The 17,684-nt window shown below is 42.8% G+C and overlaps 1 protein-coding gene across 11 annotated transcripts in view; it reads left to right on the plus strand.

Moving 5' to 3' along the window:
• The first annotated feature begins 240 nt into the window (after window positions 1–240).
• Window positions 241–17,684, plus strand: part of TBC1D1 (TBC1 domain family member 1) — a 255,708-nt gene continuing 238,264 nt past the window's right edge. For 5 of the 11 annotated variants that reach the window (XM_054553820.2, XM_024245846.3, XM_024245847.3 and 2 more), the window contains exons 1-2: window positions 256–514; window positions 12,097–12,606. In XM_054553820.2, coding sequence (XP_054409795.2) covers window positions 12,190–12,606 — 417 coding nt within the window. In that variant the 5' untranslated portion in view covers window positions 256–514; window positions 12,097–12,189. Of the gene's footprint in view, window positions 515–12,096; window positions 12,607–17,684 lie in introns of all 11 variants that reach the window. The other 6 variants (XM_024245843.3, XM_024245844.3, XM_054553822.2 and 3 more) reach the window with 2 other exon arrangements.

Consider the following 17,684-nt stretch of genomic DNA (forward strand, 5'->3'; position numbering starts at 1 on the left):
CCGCAGTGCAGCAGCTGTTGCTCGCGTGTGACTCGCCCGTCCGGGCCGTGCTGCCCGGGCACAGTCACACGGCGCAGTGGGGAGGAGGAGGACACCTAGTCCTCCTCCCAGCTCCCCAGCGATCGAGTGGGGAGATCCCGGCTTCTGTCCTCCCCTCGCCTCCCGCGCGCTCGCCCAGGCTGGGAGGAGGAAACGAGAGCCGCGCGTAGACACCTCCTCCTCCTCCTCCTCCTCCTCCTCCTCCTCCTCCTCCTCTTCGGCTGCTGCTCTTGGTGCCGCCACCGTCCGCTGGTGCCTGTTGCTGCCGCTGCCGCGGGACCCGCTGTGTCCTCAGCTGGGTGGAGAAGAGGCGGGCGCCGAGCCGAGGGGAGCCCCCTCCCTGGCCCCCCGCGGCAGTAAGAGTGCAGCCAGCCGGGCACGATGGACGCCCCGCCCGCCCAGGCCGTCCCCAGGATGCCCCCAAGCACCTGCGCGTCCCGGCCCGGCCCCGGGCTCTGAGCGCGCCGCGGCACAGGTAAGGCGCCTTCTGGGGCTTCGTCCTGGCCACCCCGCTGGCTCTTCCCGGGGCATCGCGGCTGCCCCCTCCCGGGGCATCGCTGCCGCCCCCTCCCGCAACACGCCCGTGCCCCGCCTCGCCGCGGAGGGGAAGGCATCTGGCCGCCCACGGACGCTCCTGCTGGCCTGGCCGGCGGGGTCTCTCGGGGGAGGAAGTTCATTGCCATCTCGTTGCCCCCTACACCCCGCAACCCTTGGACGAAAGCGAAACCTTGATGTTGCTAGCGACCCGAGAGCTCCGCCGGCTTCTCCCCCCACCCCCGCCCGCTCACTGGTCCGCGCATCTCTCCCCTCCCCCCTCCCGCCAAATATCTCTAGGGCTAGCGTGTTTGCAAGGCGACCAGATTGGGAAGAGTGTGGTCAGAGTGACCCCAAGCCACGCTTTAAAAGTTCAGGGTACTTTGCAGTAGTAACTTTGGCAGCTCCACCAGTGCGCGCAACATTTCTTTCTATGGGCACATCCTGTACCAGTCATTTTGAAACCCTGCTTAATTGTTTCTAGCCGCTTCCTGATGGCTGTGATTATGAGACCCCTTCAAACTTCACCAGATATTAAGGTTTTGTTTTTGTTTTTTTTCAAAGAGGTATCATTTTGTTTGAAATCCACTTAGATGTGGCTCTTCCTGTTTTGATTTTACTTAACATAGCTTATTCTCTGGAAGTTGCTTTAAAAAGAAATTGAAAGTGATGGTTGTTCCTTCCACCAAACAGTTTAATTTTCAGGGTGCCCCATATTAATGGATATGTTTTCACTTCATAGATTTCTCATTGTTTCCTTTATGATGGGATGATTTCATTTATTAATAAAATCAGACTTTGAAAGAGCATTTAAAAATGACCTGGTTTAAATAGGTCACACCCAAGAAACTCAGCTATCTGTACAAGTTCAAACTTCTAAACTTTTTGTACTGGGTACTGGACCTAAGCTGAATGCAGAGGCCCTGGTCCAAAACCCTTGTTTAGGAGGGCAGAAATTTCTTCCCTAGATGTGAGCTGGGATTGGTAGGAGTTGGAGAATGGCCACCTCTGGTTTTTGTTGTGTTTTGGAAGTCAGCTGTATGTGGGAGGGATTGGGGTGGAAGAATGAAAAGAGGGCTGCTCCCAGAGGCTGGGAATCCACCTCGCAGAACGACCTTTTATATTTCTGACTCTTCGTGTTCTGTCACTCCCGTGGGTTAGGAATACCTGGACAGGTGAGTTCGGCACCTTTTTCTAGAGTTGAGATGGCTTCTCTTGGTTGGGAAAGAGGTGTGCGTCATAATCAACTCCTTTCTGGGAGCTGTCTTAAGGAATAAGGACATGGCATGAAAGAGTTTGCATAGAAAAGGTTTAACGGCTTTTGTAAACAGGTGTTTTACAACGATTTGAAATTGAATGCTGTCATAGTCTCACAGTCTGCCTGCTTCTTGTTATTTTTTTCTAGCATGTTATAGAAAAATAAGACCCCAACAAGCGCTTTCTCTCCAGATTTATCTGTTAGTAACCATTGACATAACATGTGCTACTGGATAGTAGCCATAGCTGTGAGTTAAAAGGTATCATATAAAGTGTTTAGGCCAGGGGCAGTGTCTTACACCTGTAATCCCCACGCTTTGGGAAGCTGAGGCAGGAGGATCGTTGGAGCCCAAGAGTTCAGAAAGATAGTGAGACCCCATCTCTACAAAAATTTTTTAAATGAGCTAGGGGTGGTGGCACCCACCTGTAGTCCCAGCTACTTGGGAGGCTGAGGCAGGAGGATCACTTGAGCTCAGGAGTTCGAGGCTGTAGTGAGCTATGACTGTGCTGCCTCACTGGAGCCTGGGTGACAAAGTGAGATCCCATCTCTTTAAAAAAAAAGAGTTTAGGGGACATTTTCTGAAGTGAATACAAGTAGAGCATTCTAACACTATTGAGTGCAAGGAGACATGGAAGGGACTAAGTGGTTCAAAGCAGGAAATAAAATCATCAGGTGATAATTAAAATAATTTCTTTCCTGTGGATTTGTCCAGTCATTTGCAAACGAGAACAGGAAAAAAAATCACTGGTGTAGTTATAAATTATTACATTACGTTTTCAAAGGAAAATTTTGCAAGCGAGTCTCCTTGTCATAGTCTGTTGTTATCTACCCCACTGAGAGTGCTGGGGCTTCCCCTTTTCACCATGACAGCATTTCTGGTTGGGTGGCAGTCATGCAGTGTTGACCTGGTGTCCCATAAGGCACAGTTTGTCAAAACACTAGTGGGTATTAGGAGGAAACGTGCAACTCTGAAGCAACAGAGCTTGTCCCTTCTTCCTCATTATCCAGCTGGTTGATAATCCCTGTCCCCCACTTCCCTAGAAGACAGCTCTGACCAGGAAGGCTGCAATCACAATGAGATGTACCGTTATGCAGAGCCAGATGTGGGTGGGTGGCTTTTTTGTGGTCCAGATATTCTAGGATCTTCTAGGATGTACCACTGGCAAGCAGTGGGGAGCCTGAACCAAGCAGCATGGCTGTTACCTCTTCTGTGTTCACAGCAGCATCTTCAGTTGTCTTGGTGCCTGGAGTAGGCACCACAGCTGCCTGCTTTGTTGGCCACCAGCTTTCTGGCAGAGTAGATGGTAGGGAGGAGAGCAAGGGGCTCAAGAGGATTCTGTCTTTGAGCATGCTTTTAATTTGATCTGACAGAATGGCAGCTCCCTGAAGCCCTTCCTACTCTCTCCACAGCATTTCTCTGTAGGTCCCCAGTTTTTGCTCTTTTCAGATTCCCAGAGAACTGAAAATGTGTCACAGCCCATTTGGGGACTTCCTGTATACGTGTGGGTGTCTCAGGATCATTTGTTTTGCCCTTTTCCGGTCTACCGTGCTGCCCTTCTCAAGTTTAATGACCACATTAGTTTCAATATTTTATATATTTCTCAGCAGGTTTCATCTCCTGGTCATTAAACTTGAGAAGTAAAATCTGCTCATTAAAATGACTGAGTCCATGGCCAGGCATGGTGGCATGCCTATAATCCCAGCCCTTTGGGAGTCCAAGGCAGGTGGATCACTTGAGGTCAGGAGTTCGAAACCAGCCTGGCCAGCATGGCAAAACCCTGTCTCTACAAAAATATAGATATACAAAAACTAGCCAGGCATGGCGTCATGCACCTGTAGTCCCAGCTATTTGGGAGGCTAAGACAGGAGAATCGCTTGAAGCCAGGAGGCGGAGGTTGCAGTGAAACATGGTCGTGCCACTGAGTCCATTCAGCAGTAGAGTAGTGTTGGGGTTTGTATCCTTATAGTGATGACAAAGGATTTAGGTTGTCAGTCAGAACTGTTACCTTACAATTTCCTTCACTGACTTTTCTTCCTTTCCAACCCCAAATTCCAATAAAAAATATCTTTAGACCAGATTCTTCACAAAAGACATGAAGGTTTTCATCTTCAAGGTTTTTGACATTTCTTTTCTTTGAAAGGAGTCTTGCTGTGTCGCCTAGGCTGGAGTGCAGTGGTGCGATCTCAGCTCACTACAACCTCCGCCTCCCGGGTTCAAGTGATTCTCCTGCCTCAGCCTCCCAAGTAGCTGGGACTACAGGCGTGCTCTACCATGGCTGGCTAATTTTTGTATTTTTAGTAGAGGCGAGGTTTCACCATCTTGGCCAGGCTGGTCTTGAACTCCCGACCTTGTGATCCACCCACCTTGGCTTCCCAACGTGCTGGGATTACAGGTGTGAGCCACGGCGCCCGACCGGTTTTTGACATTTCTAAGCCAAAATTTCCATTTGATGAGGTCTTAGATGCAGGGGCAATGTGTCCCTTTTCAGATTTCAAATGCTTAGAAAAAGATTTGTCATATTTGAGCCAACTGAAAAACTCTTGATATGTAGGTTTTTATGAAGCTGTGCAGAATGTAGGAAATACATTTTAGCACCAACAAAGTGGCATTTAATTTTGAGTGTGCCTGTCTCCTTTGAGATGAACAACAGCTATTTTTCTCTTAAAAAGACAATGCATTTATTTATCAGCACATTTTATATAATCAGCAAATCTAAACCTCCAAATTAGGTAAGCCCTATAGATTTGTTGCCAGAATTAGTGAATTTATACATGCAAAGTGCTTAGAACAGTGCCTGGTACACAGTGAGCACTCAATATTATTTATTGCTATTATTATGTTTAATTTATACTTTTAGAGTATAATTTTGATATTAGGTTTGGATTGCTGAGGCCAAGCAAAATTTAGATAGAACAACCCAGCTAATCCACTGGAAAGATATTTGAGGGTTATTCCCATCTAAAGATCTATGGGATCTTTGGATATCATCTATGAGAAACAACAGAAGTTTGTGGATAAGACAGATATGGATTCAAATGCCGCTTTCACAGTTTATTAGTGAGGGAACCCTGTGGTGAAATGAGCATGAAAAAACCTACTTCTCAGCTTTGTGAACGTACAGAAGATTATGAATGTAAAATGTCCATGAAGTGGTAGGTGGGCAGCAGATATTGCTCTAGCAAAGTGGTTAAGAGCAAGCAAACTCTGGAGCCAAAGGGCCTGGGTTCAAATCCCGATTCTGCCACTTCTTATAATATGGCCTTGGGCAGGTGACCTCACTTTTCTGTGCCACTGTTCAATGATAATATTCCTTTATTGTCCAACGTTTTGTAAGTTAAATCAGTTAATAAACACACTATGATAATGTGTTGGTAACTATTCTTTTTACTTTTAGCAGAATAACTTAAAGGAACACTGCAGGTGGGAGGGTTATACATAATCTCTGAGGGCAAGCTAGGACACTCGCCCATTTCCCACCCTTTTTCCTTTGCAATGAAGAGAATATAGGAAGTGACAGTGCCATTCTAAAGGACTAGCCTCGAGTTGGCTCTAATTTATGACTCGTGCCTGTAATCCTAGCACTTTGGGAGGCCAAGGCTGGCAGATCACTTGAGGTCAGGAGTTGGAGACCAGCCTGGCAAACATGATGAAATCCCATCTCTACCAAAAATACAAAAATCAGCCGGGCATGGTAGCACACACCTGTAATCCCAGCTACTAGGGAGGCTGAGGCAGGAGAATTGTTTGAATCCAGGGGGCAGAGGATGCAGTGAGCTGAGATCACGCCACTGCACTACAGCCTGGGTGACAGAGTGAGATTGTGTCTCAAATAATAATAATAATTTATATGAGAAAGAAGTCATTCAAAAGCATCATTACTTTACATGTCAAATTAGAGAGGCACACCCCAGTACTAAAGCATCCTTGATGATGAAAACATTTAGAACCACTGGTTTCAGGAGCTCCATGCAATGGTGAAACAGCCTCTGCTCCAAGGGTTGTTGCTCCCTGTGGGATTCCTGGGTGAGGAACACACTGCTCCCATTGGGGTGGAATCCTGTGGAGGAAGTGGATGAAGAGTGTAGCCAAGCCAGTGAGCCTACTGCATGGGATTAGAGTACTTCAGGTTGCAGTATAATTCTGTTCAGGTGCATGCTCACTCCATCTGGCATAAAGAACAGAGAAATTAAACCATTGATTCACAGAGCAATATGAGTAGCCGCCTGGGGACTTCCTGTCCATTCTGGGGTCCCCAACAGCTAATCAATATTGGCCGGTTCCTAATCTGGTCTAGAGCTAGAGGCCACTAGCACCCCTCCATTCATCCTTTCTTCTCTCCCTACCCACTCCCACCAGCATTCTGAGGAGGTGAGGGCTGAAGGTGCAGAGGCTGTTGTACTGTTAGTTACTATAAAGTCCCCATCCTGCTCTCTGTAGTTTGCTGTGAAGGAGTGGAGGGGGCTAGGAAGAAAGGGGGTTCCCAATAAGCAGCTTACTAATACCTACCCTTGCTTCTCTCACTTCCTGATCAATAATTCCCATCCTTTCTTCATGTACCTCCCCCACATTTTTGTTCTTTAAGGGAAGATGGGAGCAGCTTTCCATCCCCACACAATGTTGGGGACATTTGGTATTATACATTATGAAAATAAGATTCACCAGATTTTAGAGATGGAAGAAAACTTGGGAATGATCTTGTTCCATTCTCTTATAAGAATAAACAAGATTTGGAGAAGCTGAGTAACTTGCTTTTTCAACTTCACACTTGAAAGTGTTTTCATGAGGAAGTTGGGGTTCTCTGCAGCACTTGGATGGGAGTCAGGGACTTGGACTGTCCCAATTCTGTCACTAAATTTGGACAAGCCACTTAACTTTTCCAGAATCTAGTTGCCTCATTTCAAATATTAGGGAAATTTCTAAATGGCTTAAAAGGACCTTGTTAGCTTTAAAATTTTATGATTCTGAGTGTATGCTGCCAGAGATATGTAGCATAGCAGGACACATTAACAAGATTATTGAAACTGTTCTAATAAAGGACATCTTTGTGTCTTGAGTAGCTACTATGTTTAAAGACTGTGCTAGGTGGGAGTTGTGCAGAATACACAGGTTCTCTGTAGAGGGATAGGGCGTGTACACAGACAACTCTACTAACAAGAACATTACTAGAAGCTCATTGGAATCACAGTATTTCTTGCTGAGGGTATGAAACATAAGAGTTCTCCTTGGAATAGGAGGCTCTATCTGGGGCTTAAAGAATGGTGAAAGGTTGAGTGCAAATAATGTGGATTGAGATGGCTTTAAAAAATAATCGAATGGTTTGTTAATATTAAACTGGTGCAGAAATAATTGCAGTTTTTGCCATTCCTTTTAATGGCAAAAATTGCAGTTACTTTTGCACCAAATCCCTAATATTATTTGCATAGTTTATCTCTGTTATGGAAGTTTTTATTGACAAGTAATGTAGATATTCACCTGATCTAAGTTACACTGAATCTTATATTAGCAGAATCTGAATTGCTTATAAATAATTATAGCTATGTTGGAGGTAGAACTTATTATTTGATAGTTTATGAACAGTGCTAAGGTCTAATCTACTTTTTACAGAGAAGCTAAGAACATGCTACAGCTGGGTGAAAAAAAACTTCAGGCATTCAAATAGTTTTGTCAATGAAATGGCAGGACTCATTTGATGACTGATTATTATCAACTGATTTAAATGACTGAATTTTTTGTACTGTGTACATCTATACTCTAAGAAGGAAATTGAAAGTAATTCTGCTATGCTTGTTGCCACTATATTAATAACTGCCTCATCTAAAATAATTGATAGAGCTCAGATTTATCCTTTGTAATAATTCTAGTACTTCTTTAAACATGTTTTGGGATTAGCAGCTGTCAACAGTTAGAACATGAAACAGATTCTGTTACAGGAGTAGAAGTCGATCCAGACATTTAATGTCGTTTTCACCTGTGAGAGAGAGAATAAAGAGAAAGAGAGATCATTATTTATGGGATTATGTGAACTTCAAGTCCATTTTCATTATTAGGAGAAGCTGTGCTTTAAAGAACAGTCAGGGACTTTACTTTCATGAAATGCCTGAGCTGTAAATAAAGTATTGCTTTATTTTTTATTTCTTGAACATTTGAAATAAAAAATTAGCTATGACTTATGTTCAAATTATATTACAAAAATTTGCTCTTAGCATTGTGTATATATATTATACAGAAAAACATAGAGTAAAAAGAATAGACTTCAGTTCCAGTTCAGAAAAGGTTTAAAATTTGAATACTGATTTTGGAAACCCCAAACCTTAAGAGTTCAAGAAGCTTACGGTCTTCTTGAGGGACACCTATTCAAACGCTTAAATATGGTGATTGGGTAGAAAGTGCAGAAAAGCCTGCTGATACATGCCCTAAAACACCTTGGAAAAAAGAGGTGCTGCTTGCTTGAGGCAGGACTTAAGTACCAGTTGGAAATAGAAGACAAGGATGGAGACTGTTGGGAAACGGCTCTCCATGGGTCCTTCCTGTTTCTACACATCTTGGAAGCAAAGCATTGAGTGCCTGTGTTCCAAACTACCTTTTCCATCATGTTTCTACAGCAAACAGTCATGGAAGATAGAAATAGAGTCTTCCTCTGGAGCAAAGGGCAGACATGCTTGCTTCCTGTACTTCTCACTATAAAATATTCCAACTCCCTAAACTCAGCTGCCTTTCCTGTAACCCACCATGATACAGATGTCACCTGACCTGTGGGAATTGGGGCTCAGGGAACCAACAGAAATGCTGACTGTCTGGCTACTGTGAGTGCTCTGAGTAATAAATTGTCCTTCGTCTCCAACCCAGGAGTCTCATGTTTTCTACCAGCAGGCTAACTTTTGGCAGGCTAACGTGTTACTTTGCAAGTAAGGTAAAATCTCAGACCCTTTGCAGTTTGTGGCAGGGATTATATTCTGAGGAGAGAGGAACAGTATGCACCATGGCTCAGAGGCATGAGAAATGGGGAACCATAACTAGTTCTCTATCTTCAGAGCCAAAAGGTGCACCAAGGAGGGCATTTTAGGGGAGAATATAAAGTTGGAGATACAGACACAGCCAGATTCCTGAGAGACCTTATATGCCATGTAGAAGAGTTCAGATTGTATGGGGGGAATTATTAGAGAATTTTTAGCAGGGGTGTGACATGATAAATTTTGTGTCGATTAAGTTACTCCAGGAAATATGTGATGGGTGGATTGAAGGATGGGGCACCTTTTCTCTAGGACAAAAAACAAAGAGTGGATGGTGAAGTCAGTTAGAGGTAGTAATAGGATGAAGAAGGAATCTGAATGACCCCTTGGCCATTCAGTGAATAGTGATGCTATTCACCTAGATACAGCACATAGGAGGGAAAAGAAATTCTGGGAAGGAGGGAGATGAGACTGAGTTAGCTTTAAAATAACTAAATTCAGGCCTAGGAGCCTATAGGCTATCCAGATAGAAATATTTAATGGCCTATATGTATCTGGAACTCAGGAAGGAAGCTTCTGTGGGAGCAGAACACTTGGGCACCATTAGGGTGTATGTGGTAGATGCATTCTTGTGCAGCAGTCAAGGGGATGGGCTTTAGAGTCAAGTGCAAATTGCCCCCCATCTCCTGTGATAAGTGACTCAAGCTCTCCAGGCTTCAGTTTCCTAGTTCATCATAGTGGGCTCTAGCGGATAAATGTTACAAAGGTTAAATGAGACAACATATGCAAAGTGCATGGTACTCAATAGAAGTCAGCTGCTGTCATCAGCAGCCGGCTCATCAGAATGTGGTGCTTGACACCAAAAGATTAGGTGAGATTGCCCAAAACAGCAGGTGAAATGAGGGGAGAGGACGAAGTCAAACACAGGAAGAAAAGCCTTTGAAGTATGTGGAAAGAAGCAACCAGAAAGGTAAGATAAGAACCAGAGGAGTTTCAAGAAGGAAGGTGTGGCCGGGCGCGGTGGCTCAAGCCTGTAATCCCAGCACTTTGGGAGGCCGAGGCGGGTGGATCACGAGGTCAGGAGATCGAGACCATCCTGGCTAACACGGTGAAACCCCGTCTCTACTAAAGATACAAAAAAATTAGCTGGGAGCAGTGGCAGGAGCCTGTAGTCCCAGCTACTCGGGAGGCTGAGGCAGGAGAATGGCGTGAACCCGGGAGGCGGAGCTTGCAGTGAGCCGAGATCGCGCCACTGCACTCCAGCCTGGGCGACAGAGCGAAACTCCATCTCAAATAAATAAATAAATAAATAAATAAATAAATAAAAATAAGGAAGATGTGGCCAAGATTGAGAAATTCGTCAGAGCAAACAAGGCAGTCAGGGACTAAATAGCCTCCTTTAAATTTTACAACCTTGAGGACCTCGGCAACGTTAACAGAATTTCAGTGGATCCCTAGGGCAAACCGGGCCTTACAAACCAGGAATGGATGGTCAACAGGAAGTGGAGACAGTAAGTGTAGACCTTACCTTGGAGGGAAGGAAGAGAAAGAGCCATGGCCAAGGGAAGTTTGAAATCAAAGGAAATATCTTTTTTTTTTTTCGATTGGAGAGACCTCAGTTATTCTTTTAAAATACTTATTGAGCCCTTCAGTTATTCTTTTAAAATACTTATTGAGTCCCTACTTTGAGTCAGGCACTATGGCAGACACGAGGGAGATAGCAGTGAATCGGACAGATGCAAAGCCTGCCTTCATGGAGTTTCACCTTAGCATTTGTCCATATGGTAGGGGAGTGGGGCAGGGGCAGGGGGCTGGATACAGGAGAGACTGAAGATCCAGGGAGCAAGTGAGTAAAGAATAGGGCTTGAGATCCCACAGACAACTCAGCTTTGAACAAAAGGGTTTTGTCATCCAATGGGACAAGAAGGCATTAGGATACATCGAACCTGGTTGTTGAAAACAGAAAAGGGCTGGGCACTGTGGCTCATGCCTATAATCCCAGCACTTTGGGAGGCCAAGGTGGGTGGATCACTTGAGGCCGGGAGTTCGAGACCAGCCTGGCCAACATGGTGAAACCCCATCTCTACTAAAAATACAAAAATTAGCCAGGTATGGTGATGCATGCCTGTAATCCCACCTACTTGGGGAGGCTGAGGCAGGAGAATTGTTTGAACCCAGGGAGTGGAGGTTGCAGTGAGCCACGATCGTGCCACTGCACTCCAGCCTGGGCAACAGAGCGAGACTCTGTCTCAAAAAAAAAGGAAGAAAGAACATAGAGAGGGAGATGTAGTTGAGGGAGTTTGGGTTTGGGTTTGGTAGAAGCATTTTATTTATTTATTTAGTTAGTTTTTTTCAGAAAGAGTCTCACTCTGTTGCCCAGACTGGAGTGCAGTGGCACAATCTTGGCTCACTGCAGCCTCTGCCTCCCGGGTTCAAATAATTCTCCTGCCTCAGCCTCCTGAGTAGCTGAGATTACAGGCACCTACCACCATACCAGGCTAATTGTTGTATTTTTTGTAGAGATGGGGTTTCACCATGTTGGCCAGGCTGGTCTCAAACTCCTGACCTCAGGTGATCCACCTATCTTGGCTTCTCAAAGTGCTGGGATTACAGGTGTGAGCCACTGCACCTGGCCTAATATTGATATCTGTTGATGAGAAGAAGCCAGGTATTGGGGTGTTAGCTTATAGCACATGAACTGAATAAAACAATGTTTAAGACAAAGTTTGCAACATAATAGGCACTGAATACATGTTAATGTAAGGTGGATTTGTGATTCAGAACCTCTAGACTACCTGGGCGAGTCTTTTAAAATGTAAGTAATATCGTAAGTGATATTACTTGTCCCAGATCAGTTGTTTAAACCTGATCTGGTTCAGTAGACTATGGTGATGAATAGCAGCTATTTCTTCCCATAAGAGTTATTTCTTGGGGGAGTCACTTATACTGAATTTGACTATCTTTTAAAAATTTATTGAAATATATGTTAAATAATACAATGAGGTTTAATGCTCTCAGAGTAGCACTGTATCGTCTTCTATCATGGGGGCCTTTGTTGGCTTTAGGAGGTTTATGTTTCATAGCAGTTTCCCAGTGGGCTCTTTGTTACCTGTAATGAGTGTGACAGTTATGCCATAACCAGGTTTTATATGGAATACAATTTTGAGAAAGTTCTTTCTAGGCAGAGAAGCTTATTTGAACCTCTTATTACATTTGGGTTTCAGGCTTTTGAGTTCTTCTGAAATAATAGCCCTTTGAAGGTAGCTATTGCTATGACTTCATTAAATTCTAATGCCTCTGGTTTTCTCCCCTAGGTTTCTGCATATGAAGTGTGTAAAACAGATTGCTTGATCCAAAACAGAAAAACAGTGGTAACTGTTTTGCTGAGTTCCCAGACCCTTCCCAAGATGGAACCAATAACATTCACAGCAAGGAAACATCCGCTTCCTAACGAGGTCTCGGTGGACTTTGGCCTGCAGCTGGTGGGCTCCCTGCCTGTGCACTCACTGACCACCATGCCCATGCTGCCCTGGGTTGTGGCCGAGGTGCGAAGGCTCAGCAGGCAGTCCTCCAGAAAGGAACCTGTAACCAAGCAAGTCCGGCTTTGCGTTTCACCCTCTGGACTCAGATGTGAACCCGAGCCAGGGAGAAGTCAACAGTGGGATCCCCTGATCTATTCCAACATCTTTGAGTGCAAGCCTCAGCGTGTTCACAAACTGATTCACAACAGTCATGACCCCAGTTACTTTGCTTGTCTGATTAAGGAAGACGCCATCCATCAGCAGAGTATCTGCTATGTGTTCAAAGCCGATGATCAAACAAAAGTAAGTGAGATGGAAATCCAAAAGACTAAGGTGTCCTTGGCTGGTTTTTATTGTATGGGTGTCAGGGAATTTATTTTAAGTATACTGAAATGAATAAGGAATTAATGCTGCGGTTATAAATTGATTACTTAGCTGAATTTTTGGTTTATGGTGATAGTTTATAGTTTTGAAGCACATTTGAAAACAGATACGAGAAATTATCAGTTTTTGAGTTCAAAAATTCAAGATAAATCAGTCTAAAACTACTAATTAAGAGCAGAAGTGTTAAGATGTACATTATTTCAGATGAATGTTCTAAAGCCATGCCTCTCAAACTGAAATGTGCTTGTGAGTCACCTGGGGATCTTGTTAAAATGTGAATCTTGATTCGGTAGATCTGGGGTGGACCCCAAGACTGCATTTGTAACAAGCTGCCAAGAGATGCTGATGCTGCCCTTTTGCAGGTTGCACTTTGAGTGGCAAAGTTCTAAATCTCCACATTTGTAATCCTATTAAGAAAAATATAGTTATTCGCAAACTGTAAAAATGCTACTGGCCAGTTTCCCAAGGCATAATGTTCACTTAGGCAAAGGTCATTGATAAGAACGATGGATATGCATCTAAGTTTTGATGCTATCAGGGGTTCTTTGTGTTTTTTTCTTTCGCAAACCTCAGGTCAGATCTGATTAGCTTGTTATTATCACATGATGTGGCTGAAAAAATATGAGACATGGTAAAAGCTCTGCTCTTTCCTTGTTCATTTGTGCTTGCTTTGTTATTAGCATTTGTTGTAGTTCTGGGCAGGACGCATTTGAAGATGCTTGCCCATTTTATGAAGATTAGCTTAGATAAAATTGAAAATATAATGCAAATAGCAACTTTCTCAGTTGAGCTCAGGGCTCCACAGCTAACCCCATGGACTGTGGAGTCTTGCCGTTGTTTTGGGTGCCAAGCAAGCCAAGTCACGTATGACTCAAGCTGTCTGCCACATGTACAGGGCGAGGATGCGAGTGTCAATCCACATGTTAACTGTCAGTGAAGCCTTGAAAGTTTCTCATATTTTCAAGTTTAAAATCTGAATAGAAATGCTAAAGTTTTCTCTCTGCACTCCATTAGGTTATTTTATGTACTCTCTAGGGTGTAAGAACCTTATTTAGAAATTAATGTTCTTGGTACCAAGTAGATGCCCTTTTGCTTGTTCATTTGTTGGTTCTTCTAGTCATTCAGAATTGCTGTTGCAGGTACTGTTGGAGATGATATTAGCAGAGGCTTGTAGGAAGGCAGGAGCATCAGTGGGGAATAGGACCATGTGATCTATGTATAGGACATAATGGAAGGACTGAGAAGGGAGCCTAACACACACCCAAAGGATAGAGAAGGCTTTGTGAAATAAAGGCTAATATGGAGCTCAAAACCACCATTTCACTCACAGAATCAAACTCATATTATAAATCATTTCATGTTATTGTCCATGCATCTCAAGTGGGAACGGCAGCATCAGGCTTGGAGATTCAGAGGGACTAACTTCCCGTACTCTAATCCTACTTCTGCACCCATAAACTGGGTGGCCTCAGGCAATTGAGTCTGTTTGCTTATCTGTTAAATGGGGATAATTACAGTATTTATCCAATAGAGTTGCTGGAAAGACTAAATGAGGTAGCACTGGACCTGAAACTTAGTAAGCATTTATAGCCATAAAAACATTTTCATTCAAGAAAATTTTACTAGAGGCAGATTATATGCTAATTTCATTTCACGTCTTAGGTAAAAAGAAACATGATACCTAGATGAGTGTCTTCAGCTTTCAAAGATGAGATTCTGGTCATCTTTGAGGAACATTTTAAAAACTACATGTATAACTTAATGGCTCCTATTATTTGGACAAATTCCAGAATGAAAATGAGAGGACTGAACAGCTCGTACCTCAGTCCAGCTCTATATAGTATTTGGACTGAGTTTCCTTGGGGAGAGTTTGTGCATGGAATCGTTGTTCAGCATTTTACACATCTGACTGTTTCCCAAAATCTTTTACGGCCATCTGAGAACAGGCTTCTGGCCAGTCATTCGGATGCCTGACAAGAGAAAGAGATTTATAACCAAATTCTGTAATTGGGACTTCCAGTCTTTCCCCAAGTAGAGAATTGGACTTACTCTATATTCTAAAAAGCCATGGTTGAAATATGAATTAGTTCTTAAGTGATTTTTGGCTTGCATACCATTTTTGCAAATACAAATTGTCATTACTCTGCTCATTTAATAAAAGAATAATTTGTAGCATAGGTATATACCTCAGTCAGTGATTTTGTTGTTGGAAACAGAACAGTAAATCACACTGGCCATGACGCTAACAGTGTGATAGATTTTCTGTTCTTGGGACACCAATGTCACTGTATCTCATAGCGAAGGATTATCTGCTGTAGGAGCATTCTCTTGACTACTTATAACATTTGCTGGGTGAAATAATTCTCCAAGTTAAGGCCTCTTCTAAACAGATGAGGTCAGCACCAACTGCATTTGCCAGAGAAGACATATGCATTTACTGCCAGCATCATAAACACAAAACTACAGTTTGCGAGGAAACCCTTTGATCAGCATTTAATTAATTCACTGAGTAATGTCTTGGGAGAAGAGGCATGTAAAGGAACAATTTTATAAGCATGCCATGAGATTGTGTTTTCTATTGTATGTTCCATAGAATATGAGGAAACTTCAAAACATTTTGTGAAAAAATGGAATTAAAAAGTAAAAAACACATATATACATAAGTTTTATTTCTCAAGATAAACTTTATCAAGTTCAAGACACTTTTGTAAGCAATGTTAACAGCCATTGAGTCAGTCTCTAAAGAACTGAGGGTCCTGGGAATTTAACCATGTTTATGCAGTCTTTTATATGTTATTAACTGGAGAAAAATTGGCGCTCTTTAAAGATTTTTTAAAATTGAGAAGCAAAAGGACGTCAGAAGGAGCCAAATTAGGCCTGTAAGGTGGATGCCTAATGATTTCCCATGGAAACTCTTGCAAAATTGCTCCTGTTTGATGAGAGGAATGAGCAGGAACATTGTCATGGTGGAGAAGGACTCTGGTGAAGCTTTCCCAGGCGATTTTCTGCTAAAGTTTTGGCTAACTTTCTCAAAACACTCTCATGATAAACAGATGTTATCATTCTTTGGCCCTCCAGAAAGTCAACAAACAAAATGCGTTGGGCATCCCACAAAACTATTGCAACCATTTGCCCTTGACCAGTCCACTTTCGCTTTGACTGGACCACTTCTGCTCTCAGTAGCCATTGCTTAAATTTGGCTTGATCTTTAGGATTGTGCTAGTAAAACTATGTTTCATCACCTGTTACAGTTCTTTGAAGAAATGCTTCAAGATCTTGATCCCACCTGTTTAAAATTTCCATTGAAAGCTCTGCTCTTGTCTGCAGCTGATCTGGGAGCAATGGTTTTGGCACCCATCTAGTAAAACGTTTGCTCAGTGTTAATTTTTCATCCAGGAGTGTGTAAGCTGAACCAGCAGAGATGTCTATGATATTGGCTAGTTGGTCCTCTTCAATGAGGGCATGAACAAGATGAATATTTTCCTCAAAAAATTATCTGGATGGTCTGCTGCTGCAGGCTTCCTCTTCAATATTGACTCGTCCCTTCTTTTTTTTTTTTTTTCCTTAAGACGCAGTCTTGTTCTGTTGCCCAGGCTGGAGTGCAGTGGCCCGATTTCGGCTCACCGCAACCTCTGCCTCCCGGGCTCAAGCAATTCTCCTGCCTCAGCCCACCAAGTAGCTGGGATTACAGGTACACATTATCATGCCTGGCTAATTTTTGTATTTTTAGTAGAGACGGGGTTGCACCATGTTGGCCAGGCTGGTCTCGAACTCCTGACCTCAAGTAATCCACCTGCCTTGGCCTCCCAAATGCTGGGATTATAAACATGAGCCACCGCACCTGGCCTTGTCCTTTCTTAAAATGAGTTATACATTTGTAAACTGCTGATTTCTTTGGACATTGTGCCTATAAACTTTTTGTAAAGCATCAGTGATTTCACCATTCTTCCACCCAAACTTCACCATAAGTTTGATGTTTCTTCTTGCTTCAATTTTAGCAGGATTCATGTTTCTCTGATAGGGGGTCTTTTCAAATTGATATCTTATCCTTCTTAGAGCCTCATCCTAGATCCTGTTCAGACATGCTACAACAAGTCAGTACAAGTTTATTTGGTGCCAAACAAAATGGAAATCCATGCACAGTTTTAAAATAATATGCATTTTTTCATGAACTTTTTGAAGATCCCTTGTATACTTAAACTGTTCCACATGGAAAAGGTTCCATGATCAAATGCAGTAAGGCAGCATCTCAAACATTTTGTTCTAAGGATTTCTTTTCACTCTTCAAAGTTGTTAAGGATCCCAAAGACCATCAGTTTATTTGGGTTATACCTACTAATATGTACTCTATTAGAAATTAAAACTCAGATATTGTAATGATATTAATTTGTTAAAAAACAAAAGTAATAAACATCTACATGTTAACATGTTTTTGTGAATAACTGTCTTCCAAAAAATATTTAGTAATAAGAGTTTTACATTTTTTTCAAATCTCCTTGGTGTCTGAATTAATAGAAGATAACTGGATTCTCATAGCTGATTCTCTATTCATTGTATTGTGATGGATTGTTTAATTGAGTATATGAAGAAAATTTGGCCTCACACTGCTACATAGTAGGAAAATGGAGAACTATATCCATAGCCTCTTTAGAAAATTGTGGATTTTTTATTTAATGCTACAACTCGACAAGTGGTAGTTTTTAGAAGGTTAGCTGTAATATGAAATCTGAAACTATATCAAAGTGTTTTTTGCACTTTATTATATTAAAATCCATTGATCTATCTAGCAATTTTTTTTTCTTTGAGACGGAGTTTCATCTGTTGCCCAGGCTGGTGTGCAATGGTGAAATCTTGACTCACTGTAACCTCCGCCTCTCGGGTTCAAGCGATTCTCCTGCCTCAGCCTCCCAAGTAGCTGGGATTACAGGCATGCGCCACCATCCCAGCTAATTTTGTATTTTTTGTAGACACGGGGTTTCACCATGTTGGTCAGGCTG

The sequence above is a fragment of the Pongo abelii genome, chromosome 3 (assembly GCF_028885655.2).
Source record: "Pongo abelii isolate AG06213 chromosome 3, NHGRI_mPonAbe1-v2.0_pri, whole genome shotgun sequence".
NCBI classification, from domain to species: domain Eukaryota; kingdom Metazoa; phylum Chordata; class Mammalia; order Primates; family Hominidae; genus Pongo; species Pongo abelii.